Genomic DNA, 12,160 nt, shown 5'->3' on the forward strand with positions numbered 1-12,160 from the left:
TTTCAGTTTCATTTTAAGCAATTTGGAGTTCCTCAATCTAGTTCTTTATTGAATTCTCAAGTTTAGTTAAAGAATTCAACAAAATAAGATAGAGGAAAGGAAATAAAGTAACAGATGACAAGAGACAATATAAAGATGACAAGAGACAATATAAACATACTTCACAACAAACAATATCCATTAATGACTTATAACTCGGAGGGTACTCAAAAGCTCCAGCAACAAACTTAACTCTTGGGACCCTTTCAATAGCATCATTAATTTGGTCACTTGGATCTTCCGAAATTCCAAAAAGAAAAAGTCAAATTATCGAGAATATCTGATACCTTAAAGGAACCCTCACCTGCAAAATTGTACCAGTAAGAGCCTAATCGGTCATAAGGATGTGTCTTGTTTATTGCTTATGTGAAGACTATTAAAGGAAGAATTGTTCTTCCACTTTTTGTCTGTCAGCTTTTCAAAATTGCAGCACACCCCTATTCTACCTTTTAAAACATGAAAGAACTATGACACGGGCACTGTTCAATTAATTTTTAAAATTCTCAGCATAGGATTTATGTGCACTTTTATCAACTCTCAATGCAATTCTAATATGCGAAATGGTCCAAGCATGTAAATATAAAAGGTTCTTACTCCCATGTAGTCTAAATGTTGTCTTTCTTATTCTTTTTCAGTTCTTTATTTTCATTCTTTATACCAAGAATAATTAGCATTATACATTTTATTATTTGACATAAACATGTCCTGAGTATTGACCCGCAAATCATAATTAATCTCAGAAGAAAAAGAGATCCACAAACAATGGGCTTGTATGCAAATAGAAGTTAAAGGTGAAATTTCTGTTGGACTTGAGGATAATTGATACTACCACGGTTGCACATTCCTACGGAAATCACGCATCAAAATAGTTCAAGTTGCAAAGCAAATAACTAAGACATAGACATGCAACAACAGAAAAATAAGCTTCTCCTTATCTATTTCTTTAGCTAATAATAGAGCAGCTTCCTATGGTTCAAGTAGTATAAGAAAGTAAGAGAACATATCTGGCATATCTATATCATCTCTATGTATTATTTGAAGGTATCAGCAACTATTGTAGAGCCATCTCCTGATGCAGTAGGCACTATTTTGTTGGAGGACATTTTATCAGATATTTTATCTGCATCATTAGCACCCCCTGATCTTTCTCTAATCAAGAGCACCTGTCACCTGTCTCCATGCCCCGAACTTCAGCAGCGATTAGCAGTATCATCATTACCTTTTTCGAGAAATGGAAACTTTTCCATAGTTCTAGGAGCCATTTGGACATGTTAAAAAATTCTCATCAAACAAACGCAACCTTTAGATCTGGGCATGTTTTGGACCAAAAACATTGCCTCAAGGCTTAAGCTCAAAAAGATAGTATCTCGACTATCAGAATCACCAAACATACTTGCCTGTTTTTTTCTGAAGAGGGTTGTTGATTTGGTAGATGGAGAAATCATAGGCCAAGCAGAGAGGGCAACCACCCTCCAAGAAATCCCTTCTCCCTGTTGGCCTCATTCTTTATTCTGGGTTGAAATTCCATCCACTGTAGACAGCAAAAACCTGTAATTTATAATAAAATAAGTGATGGTGAGAGTTCGGAGCAAAAGATAGTATAACAGAGAGAGTGAGACCGAAACAGACACAGTACATACACACACATACTTACAAAAAGGAGTTATTGATTAGATTAACGAAGAAATCATTGGCATCACGGATTCAGCACCGTGATGGCTGCAAACCTTTGGCATGTTACAATAGACGCTAACAGGTCGCTCTTCCATGCTACGGCTCAAATTATGTGGAAGCTTCATTGCATTTTCTAAGAAGAATTTCATCATATAGCCCCGTGATAGATTTATTTATTTATCATTTCTCAGTTGGTTAGAGCATGTGGTTATCTTGAACTTCTGTGTGATTGGTTTTAGAAAATTTTGTAAGCCTTTGATATAACTTTCAACACAAGATTGTTATATATTATAAAGATAAATCAAATTTCTCCGACGATATGGAGCAACCAAATTAGAAAACGGAGTCAACAAAAGCTCTATATTTTCATTATAGTCCTGCTTAGAGCAATGGTTTCATGGGAACAACATCAAAACTAAGATCCTACTTTATATATTACCAAATTCCAAGTGCAGTAAATTTAGTCCCAAAACTCAACAAAAAAATTAAACAGTGTATTCTTCAACCGGGTTTGCCATTTCAAAATTTTATAATTTTTGATATTTTGAAGCAAACCCACCACCAGAAAGGTAAGCAAACAAACAGAAAGAATAAGACGAAAGGAAGCAACCAAAAGAACCCACCAGAAAATCGAAAGAAGCAGCAGAGAATAGCTCAGCAATACAATGGAAAAAATTTCTCAGTTGGTTAGAGCGTGTGGTTATTAACCACAAGGTCGAAGGTTCAGTCCCTTCCAGTAGCATTTCTAATCATATATGTCCACTTTAGGGCTCAGATTTTGCTATTCTACAAACAAGCAAAGAGAAAGTAACATCGCCATGGCTACAGACACCGGTTCGCAAATGGATGCTATACCAAGTCGCCCTGCCAAGATACGGGGCATATTTTCTCAATGCGGTGAAGTAGATTATAGCCTAGAAAGAAGCAAATCATCATCACAGCCCAATTTCAGATCAATCTCAGTATTTGGAGGAGGACTTTGTGGTTATTCTACTTATACTCATGGGGAGTGGATAGTTTTAAGTTATGGGTAATGAAAGACTATAGTGTCAAGAAATCTTGGAATAAATTGTTTAAGATACAAGGTGCTGATGTTTATTCATCTCCATACAGATATATAGATTATTCAAAAACAGAAGAAAGAACACGAACAGAACTAAACAAAAGGACCACTCATTGTAGAACTAACCATAATACATAAAAGAGGCTCAGATTAGCCTAAAATTATATCAGAAAAGGGGCTAATTCGCCATGGCTGCAAAAAGCGGAGGCCTTTGTGAGAGCGCATAAGAACCAACCTCACAAATTCCCCTGCCTTTGCAGGGGAAGCAGACAAACAGAAAGAATAAGAAGAAAGGAAGCAACCAAAAGAACCCATCAGAAAATCGAAAGAAGCAGCAGACAATAGCTCAGCAATACAATAGAAAAAAAAAGCCAAAGAACATTGAAGAGAGAGTTCACGAAAATTCTGACAATAACAATGAATTTAAACCGTAAAATTGGTAAATTTGAAGAAAATTAGGGCAAGAGGGAGAAGCATACCTCAAGGGTGAAGACGAAGATGGATACTTCCAGAGACATGAATTGAGGGTGAAGACGAAGATGGACAGTTCCAGAGGTTTTAGAGTGAGAAAAAATCTAGGATCTGCGTAGGATGTATGTAGAATGAAAAGGATCTGTGTAGAATGTACGTAGAAGGAGAAAAAAAGTTGGACCGGATAAAATTACCGGAATACCCTTCGTCGTCCCATAGACTCACTCTTATTATATAGTTAAATGAAAGGTGTCAAAAATAATCTACTACTTGAATTAATTATGTGTGTAATTGGCTATATATAGAATATAGTGGAGGAAGGAATTTATTAATTGGCAATGGATCAAGTGTTAATGTAGCACTTCCACGTGGGCTATTTTGCATGCATAAAGTAGTGACTATGCTCTTATATATACAGATGGTGGATCTTATGTAATAAGAAATTTTATGAAATGATTGCATCTGAACCCCACTGTCCACTAACAACATATAACCTTCTTTTCCTTATTAACGTATGGCTTCAGTTGGTACAATGTAGAAAAGGAGTGAAAATTAATAGACTATTAATGGGACAACCTTTCCACGTGGATGCATAATGGAATAGGAGAAATGACTCACCCATTATTGTTGAATGATCTGGTGCATCCTAGTAATAGGTATTCAATTCATACGGTTGGGATTAAAATAAAAAAATGGACTTTCTAGCCCATTAAGTAGATACAACACTTTAGGTATAATTTTGCATTCTGATCTTCTTCAACTAAAACATGAATAGTAACTTGAGAGCTTTAGCTATATTAGGAAATTCCACATGAACTTGGAAGCAACGTGTGGAGGTGAAACGATTCCGTTGTGCTGAAGCAAAGCGTGAAGAACATCATACGGGTTTTGTTCTCCTCTTTGATCGCCTTGTTTTGTTTTGTCATGTTATTAAATTCGGGCCTTTTTGAAGGGAAGTAAAGTGGAAGAAGATCATTTCTTGGCATATAAGGTAAGATTTGTCCTCTCCTAAGTTTATTTAAATTCGTCCAGGTCATAGTTAAACTGTGAGACGGGAACTACGAAATTAATTGTGGAAAATCGGATAAATGGTTATTGTTATCATACGGACTGTTTGGTGGTTATTATAAATTATTTAGTGAGCTGGACTATCGTGAAACGTACTGTAGTTATTGTTATCCTGCTTGTTGTTATACAATGTATATACGAAAATAAAGAAGTGTATACAAGTATCGATATAGGAATTGATGGAATAAACGCGAACTTACGAATAGAATTGCCAATTGATATAGTTGGAGTTGTGGGCTGTTTTTCTTGTTGTAAATATATGATATAAAGCCGAGATTTGTGGTAAATGATGTCCTTATCATATTGAGAATATTTTTAAGGTTAAGAAGAAAACATACGAAAAGGTGCCATGGAGTATGCGGATTGTAATTCGAGCTTGTCGCTCGTTATAGAGTATTACGAAATTTTTATGGACATGCATGTTGTGTTTTTAGGATTTATTTGTTGTTGGGCTGATATACCAAATTGGGAGATGCTAATGATATAGAGGAGATGCTACCCGTTTCGTCTTAGAATTAAGTCATCAATTAATATATATGATATGCGAAAGCCTTCTTAAGTCACGTGCGTATTCTTACGATTATAGGTTTATCATATTAATTGTGGAAGTTCTTGGCTGGACTGAGCTCTTGAACGACGTAAGGTATGTAAATTTAACCCTTCTTTCTTTTGGCATGATCTTTATGAAACAAACAGACGACGTATATGTATGATTTCAAAGAAGTTCCTATTCTTAGAGCCACTAGGATGACTAATGTTCTTGACTCCCAGAAGCTATTTCATTATGTCTTGATACGTGTATATGATTCCAAAAGTTCTATTTTGATATAATCCATAGTGATATTCGAAAGGTACTTGATATGACTATTGCCTTGATTTTCAAATGATAGCTCGTTTTGATTATTCTATCGAGTCTCAGATGTGTTTTAACTTGCATATGGTTTCTCACTACTCTGCTCGTGCATGCCTCAATATATCTTTCACTGAGTCCAGGGCCAGGACATGTTTTCGTGCACAGATCCACTGCATTATTCACTGAGTCCCTCACTAGAGGGTCGGGACACGTTATATATATGTATATGATGATATGATGACATGATGATATGATGATATGGGGATGGCGGCCAGGATGGCACATGATGATCTTATTCACCGAGTCCCTCACTAGAGGGCCGGGACACGTTATATATATATACATGATGATGATATGATTTTATTTACCGAGTCCTTCACTAGAGGGCCGAGACACGTTATACATATGCATATGAACAGGATGATTCTCTAATGGTGACATTAAGTTTCATAACGAGTTAAGTCTGATATTGACACCATGATTTATGATTCAAAGGTAAGCCTTGTGGTTTTCTGGTTATTGTACTGGTTTTCTGTACTCCTCACTTCAGTATGATCCTGTTTATTGTATTTATGCTCTACATGCTCAGTACATATTCCGTACTGACCCCCTTTCTTCGGGGGGCTGCGTTCATGCCCGCAGGTACAGATGCTCACGTTGGTAACCCGCCAGCTTAGGAGTCCTATTCAGCTATCTTGGAGAGCTCCCTTGTTCCGGAGCCTAGATTTTGGTACAAAATATCTTGTGGTGTATATATGTTTTTGTCCAGGGGTACGACGGGGCCCTGTCCCGTCATATGTTACTGTTGATACTCTTAGAGGTCTGTAGACATGTATGTGGGTTGTGTACAGGTTTGATCAGCTGTGTCCATATGGTTATTGCGGATGTTCTGTCGTGGTAGCAGCCTTGCCGGCTTGCATATGTTATCGTTTCGTAGTGGCAGCCTTGTCGGCTTGTGTAATATACTGATATGTAGTGGAAGCCTTGTCGGCTTGCGTAGTATAATGATATATATACAGTGGCAGCCTCGTCGGCTTACAGATGTTATTTCGATATGATTGATTGAGGACCTATAGTATCAGTCCGGTTATGTTGACAGGTGCATGTGGGTGTCCAGCTCGGGCACTAGTCATGGCTCACGGGGCTGGGTCGTGACACTTTTAAACTCTTCTGTTTTTCCATGGAAAGACGAAACCATCTTTTACCTGCAACAAACGTTAGTGCTAAAAGAAAACTACGCTACTAAATCAAAAAACACACCTTAAATAACAACTTCACTTCAAACGACATGATGCGAACTTCCTTTTTGATGTTGTAGAAGCATATAAGCTTTATTTTCAGGTTACTTTTTGAATCCCTGCCATTATGGGTAGTTTACCCAATTTTGCTTCGAGGATACCAAACCACATAGTTTAGTAACCTTTTTTTTTTAAGTAACGAACATACCACGATTCTTTTTATTTTTCGACTACCGACATCTTACCCTTCATTAGTTTCGCTCTATTTTTCATAGCAATCTTGAAGTCGAATATTCCTTTTACCGCCAATCATTGCCCGGGTGCATCCGATTCCATCCGACATCGGAAATTCTATCTGTTTGAGTAGTGTCGAAGTTGTTGCCTTCATATCATGAATCCAAGGTCTCCCAAAGATAGCATTGCATTTCGTGTCACCGTTTACAACGTAAAACCTCATATTTTTTATCACACCTCCGGCATTAACCGACAACACGATCTCTCTCTTTGCTGTTTTACTTGCTTCACTGAATACTTTTACGGATGGCGTTAGTTTGCCCATCATTTCCAGTTGTTCAATGACTCCCCATTGAATGACATCGGCTGAACTACCTGGATCAACCACGACATTATCAATTCTACAGTGATTAATCATAACAGAAATTACCAGAGTATCAAAGTGAGGTGAAATTAAGGCTTTCGCCTCTTCATTGGTGAATGTTGTTACATCCTCCTGTATAAGTCCTTGGGATCTTCGATCGTGCGCTTTTGACAACTTATCCTTTTTGGTTGAAAAGGGTGTTCCCGTATCTATAGGTTCGTCCATTATCATGTTAATTATCACATGACACGGCTCAACCTGAACCTCCTACTTGCTCGAATCCCTATTCTTACCGTAATTCTGCTTACCTCTATCACTCAAAAACTCCCTTAAATGACCATCCTTTAATAGTAGTGCAACCTCATCACGTAGGTGACAGCAATCAGAGGTTTGATGTCTATGAGTCGTGTGATAATCGCAGAATAGATTTGGATCCCTCTGACTAGGGTCTAACCGCATTGTTTGGGCTATTTTGCACCCTCAATCTTACCGATTGCCGCGACTAACCCGTCCAAGTCGATGTTGAAATTATATTCTGATAACCTTAGATTTTCAATATTGTTCGTCGCTGAATCAACTTCTACGGACTTCGTCGGTAGCCCTCTTCTACCTTGACTCGGGTCACCCCGTTTGTCAAAACTTAGTTTTGAACTGGTTGCTGCGAATTCGCTCCGGCCTTGAACAAGATCTCTCCGATTTTTCATAAGGTTGATAGCTTTCCTTCCAAGATCTGGAGTCAGAGTCGGCATTTCTTTTAGGTTTATCATGATATCGATCCCGACCCATTGATCCGACCTGGTCATCTTCAACCCATATTTTTTATCCATACTTATTGTGAACATATGCCTACTTTGTCGCTGGGAATTCTAATAAGTTCTCCTTTAATTTTGAAGCGCTTGAACTTTTCGGGTTCAAACCCTTGGTGAATGCCTCTACTGCCCATTCATCCGGTACTGATGGTAGCAACATCCGTTCCTTTTGGAATCTTATAACAAATTCCTGTAATAATTCTGTATCTTCCTAAGCTATCTTGAAAATATCCGCCTTTCTTGCAGACACCTTCTTCGCACCAGTGTGTGCCTTGATAAAAGCATCCGAAAGCATTTCGAACGAATTGATCGAATGCTCTGAAAGTAGGGAATACCATGTCATTTCCCCTTTGGACAATGTTTCAACAAACTTCTTGAGCAAAACAGATTCGATTTCGTCCGGTTGCACATCATGGCCCTTACCAGCGCAAGTGTATGAGGTCACATGCTCTTGAGGGTCTGTGGTTCCATCATATTTGGGTAGATCCAGCATTTTGAACCTCTTTGGGATCAATTTAGGCATTGCACTTAGTGAGAATGGAAATTTTCTAGTCCCTTCAATACCGGGGTGCACCTGGAATTTGATCTATCCGTGAATTAAATGCTTTAAACTTTTTTTTTTTCGTTCCGGTCCAATCAGCTATTCAATTTTTTTCATTCCTTTCTAGCTGACTAGATAGATCCTTCAGCAATTGTATGACTTTCGGTGCTGCGTTATTGCAAGAACCACTGCCACTACCTTTTTTGTGATCAAGAGTTATGCTCATCAGATTCACATCAACACCTCATCTCCTCGTTTATAAGTCAGTAATCGCTTTTTGTTGCTTTTCTAGCAGATCGAAGATCTTTTCCAATCCCGGCACAGTGACTCCCACTTCTACTTCCACATCATCATTATCATTGAGAGTCAAATCGTTCCGTGTGTGCTTACCTCCTTGAGGAGAAATCATGGGCTGATCATTTCTTGCCCTGACTTCTCTTTCGCCGGATCTATCTCTTGTGCATTTGTATTGTTCAACACACTATCATTTTGATTTCCAGTATTTTCCATAATCGCGTATTACCTGATTTCACAAAATTGCGAATGATTAATAATTTAATTAGAGCAACAAAACAATAACACTATTATCCTTAGCCCCACGCTGGGCGTCAAACTGTTTACCCTAAAAAAGGTACAATTAAATTTGTTAGTGGTTTAAAGGATGCGTGAATTGATTTGTTATGAATATGAATAAGGATTAAGAAACAAGTAATGAAATTAGATAATTATAATGCAAGAAAACAATAAAATAAGCCTGGGCCGTATGAGCTCAGAGGAAATCCTTTGCTGAATATAACTCTGGTTGAACACTTGAAGAGTTTTTATAAATTCGACTAAAGAATAACAAAACGAACGATTTTGCTTATAACAGAGTATTTACACTATTATGTTGTAAAAGATGATCCTATTACATTGAGCTTAAGATCCTTTTATATGTGGTAATCATTAGTATTGAGCTGTAAATCGTGCCAAATAATGAGGAATAATAACCAACAAATGTCATTTAAATGTAGAAGCATAACGTCCAACTCTAAATCCGGACCTGCCGCGTAACGTCTGATGTTCATAAATGACCCGTACCAATTGCTTCATAACATTCGCTCTGCTGGTTCTGAATGAAATCATTCCTTCCGGACTAAATCAATCATCAAGCCATTCTTTGACCTTGCTTGCCACGTGTCTTTCTTCCTTCATGCCACGTGTAACGCCATATATCCGATGTATACAAAGTCATTTTTACATGCTTTATTCATATTTTAATATTATTTAAGTCTTACAAAACAATCCTCTTTTCTTTTCTGTGAGATAAAAAATTTAAAAAGTCCGGGTGTTATTATGGGCTTGGCTTCTGGATAATTGATGTGTGGGGTGATGGGAATTAATGGCCAATCCTTAACGGTCTAAAACAGCTCTGCAAGAAGGTGGTAGACAGAAATAATAAGTGTCATCTCAAGTGGTCTTAAAGGAATTTAATACATACACATGTTGCCCTATGATTGGTTTCAAAAGATTATCATGATCGTATCAATTTGGTTGAATTGAGAATCTCTAATACTCCCTTTGATTCAGTTTATGTGTCTATTTTTTGTTTCAATCTATTTTAGATTCTTCGTCAATTTGTTTAAATCTATTTTAGATTCTTCGTCAATATATTCATAATAAACTTCGATAAATTCAAACAGAATATACGTGCTTCGGTTCACATTGATGAATGACATTATTGTAAAGAATACGTGAAGACATGAATGATGAAAATTGTTATACAATATTTGGTCAAAGCTGTAATGATTAGTATATGTGCTTTATATATTTTATTTTTATACAAAATATCATATTATTACAAAATATCTTAGATATTTTATCGCTATATTTGGTGTTATAACACCATAATTGAAAGCAGTGCTTTAAAAATGACAAGAAATGGAAGTGAACTTTTTTTGTAAAATCAATGAGAATTAGCATCACATAGTAAAAGATAAAATCAATCAATATTTAAGTTGGACAATTATAGAAAGATAATTTTACAAAAAAGTGTGTAAGCTACGAAGGAAAATATTTTTCTAATTTTTCTATGTTTGGTTAGTCAAATTTTTAGAAAGATGTATTCTTTAAAAATAAGGAAAATGACTACTTTTCTAGTGAAAGTAGGAAAAATAAGTTTCACAAATAGCATTTCACATTGATTGTGTCCTCCCTTTCCTCCAACACATCTCATCTTCAACCCCCATCTCCACCACCTCATGCATTTGCGCTTACTCATCCACATAATATTTGTCTAGATTATGTTGGCCTTTGTAAAACTAATATAATATAGAAATATCTAATTTATCCTTTATGTGTCATTCTAAAAATGTACCATCAGAGAGACTTTCTTTCATGAACTCACTTATTGAAGGATGAATTTGACGTCTGAGAACGACCTATAAAACGAAATAATATATTTCTCCGTCTCAATTTATGTGACACAAATTGAATTTCATGAGTCGAATTTCTTGATTTTGATAGTGAATTCAGATATATATATAACTTTTAATTTTTTTGAAAAGTAATTTACGTACTTAAAAACTACATAAAAAATATTATAAGTCACAATGATTAGTAATATAATTTTTTTAAAAGGTATACAAATAAATCACCGTAATCTTCTTTCTTATGTGACTCTCAAAAAATGAAAAATATCACATAAATTGAGACAACGGAATACTGTTCTGCATGGAAAAAATGATGGAAAGCTTTGCGCACATAGTAAAAGTGTTGGGTTTTTGGGTTTTCCTTTCCTATATAGATTTGGATTAATAAAATCCAATCCAATTTGGACTGGGGTTTCTCAACATCTGATTCTTGAATTTCAATGGTGGAGATCGGATTTTGTGGTCTGTAGCTTCGGTTTTCAAGTACGAACAGTAGCTCGTTTTTTGGGGTGATTTTTCTCCATTCTTCACTAGTTCTGGTGCTATTTTTTATGTATTGTTGCTCCGTGCTTGGCGTTGATGTTGCAGCCATTTGGAGAACAATTTTGTAACTCTTGTTGATTATAGTGGAGTTTTTGTGGGCCGGAGGTCCCGTGGATGTTTCTTCTTCACCTTGAAGGGGTTTTACCACATAAATTTGGTGTCTCTTGCATTGATTTATTCTTGCTTGCTTTGCTATTTTGTTGTTGGTATAGTTGCTGTCCGGATTTCCATTTGTGCTAGTGTTTATTGTCTTCTCTTGATTCAAATAGTGTGGGAAGTTTTGAATTGGGTATTTCTTTCGCTGTTATCTCGTCGTGCAATTTGGTTGTTGCTGGTATTCTTCCCAACAAAGTGGTATCATAGCTTGTGGTTATATTCGGTTGTGTTAATTGTCCATTTGAATGATGGAGGCAAATATGAGCGAGATAGATTGTTTAAATGGCAGTAATTACCATATTTGGAAAAACAAGATGAAAGATCTTCTATTTGTCAAGAAATTGCATTTACCTGTGTTTGCTTCTAAGAAACCCGAATCTATTGAAGATGAGGATTGAGAATTTGAGCACTTACAAGTTTGTGGCTATATTAGGAAATGGGTTGAAGATAATGTTCGAAATCATATTGTGAATGAGACATATGCTAAAAGCTTGTGGGAAAAGCTCCAGACACTTTATGCTTCGAAGATTGGCAATAACAAGTTGTTCCTGCTGAAACAATTGATAAATATTAGATACAAAGAGGGCAGTCCTATTTCTGATCATATCAATGATTTTCAGGGTGTCCTTGATCAGCTTTCTGGAATGGGTGTCAAGTTTGATGAAGAAATACGGGGACTTTGGCTTCTTAATACTC

At 36.5% G+C, this 12,160-nt stretch overlaps 1 protein-coding gene and 2 long non-coding RNA genes across 3 annotated transcripts; 1 reads left to right on the forward strand and 2 right to left on the reverse strand.

The window, feature by feature from the left end:
- Positions 1 to 953: 953 nt before the first annotated feature.
- LOC132602412 (uncharacterized) lies at positions 954 to 3,472 on the reverse strand. The gene is made up of 2 exons (XR_009567772.1): positions 3,256 to 3,472; positions 954 to 1,587 (listed from the first exon to the last, which is right to left on the reverse strand). It is a non-coding gene; the product is annotated as an uncharacterized LOC132602412 (long non-coding RNA).
- Positions 3,473 to 3,764: 292 nt separating this feature from the next.
- Positions 3,765 to 6,053, forward strand: LOC132602413 (uncharacterized). Its single transcript, XR_009567773.1, has 3 exons — positions 3,765 to 4,238; positions 4,902 to 4,958; positions 5,811 to 6,053. It is a non-coding gene; the product is annotated as an uncharacterized LOC132602413 (long non-coding RNA).
- A 615-nt stretch (positions 6,054 to 6,668) lies between these two features.
- LOC132601733 (uncharacterized) lies at positions 6,669 to 7,463 on the reverse strand. The gene is made up of 2 exons (XM_060314798.1): positions 7,313 to 7,463; positions 6,669 to 7,213 (listed from the first exon to the last, which is right to left on the reverse strand). Exons 1-2 carry the CDS (start codon positions 7,461 to 7,463, stop codon positions 6,669 to 6,671), a joined length of 696 nt encoding a protein of 231 aa, XP_060170781.1.
- Between the last annotated feature and the right edge of the window lie 4,697 nt (positions 7,464 to 12,160).

Source organism: Lycium barbarum, chromosome 7 (genome assembly GCF_019175385.1).
Source record: "Lycium barbarum isolate Lr01 chromosome 7, ASM1917538v2, whole genome shotgun sequence".
In the NCBI taxonomy this organism is placed as follows: Eukaryota; Viridiplantae; Streptophyta; class Magnoliopsida; order Solanales; family Solanaceae; genus Lycium; species Lycium barbarum.

Coding starts and splice junctions, on each gene's coding strand:
- LOC132601733 (XM_060314798.1), bottom strand. CDS start 7,463: ATGCGGTTAGACCCTAGTCAGAGGGATCCAAATCTATTCTGCGATTAT. Junction 7,214..7,312: donor GGAGTTTTTGAGTGATAGAG/GTAAGCAGAATT, acceptor ACGAACCTATAG/ATACGGGAACACCCTTTTCA.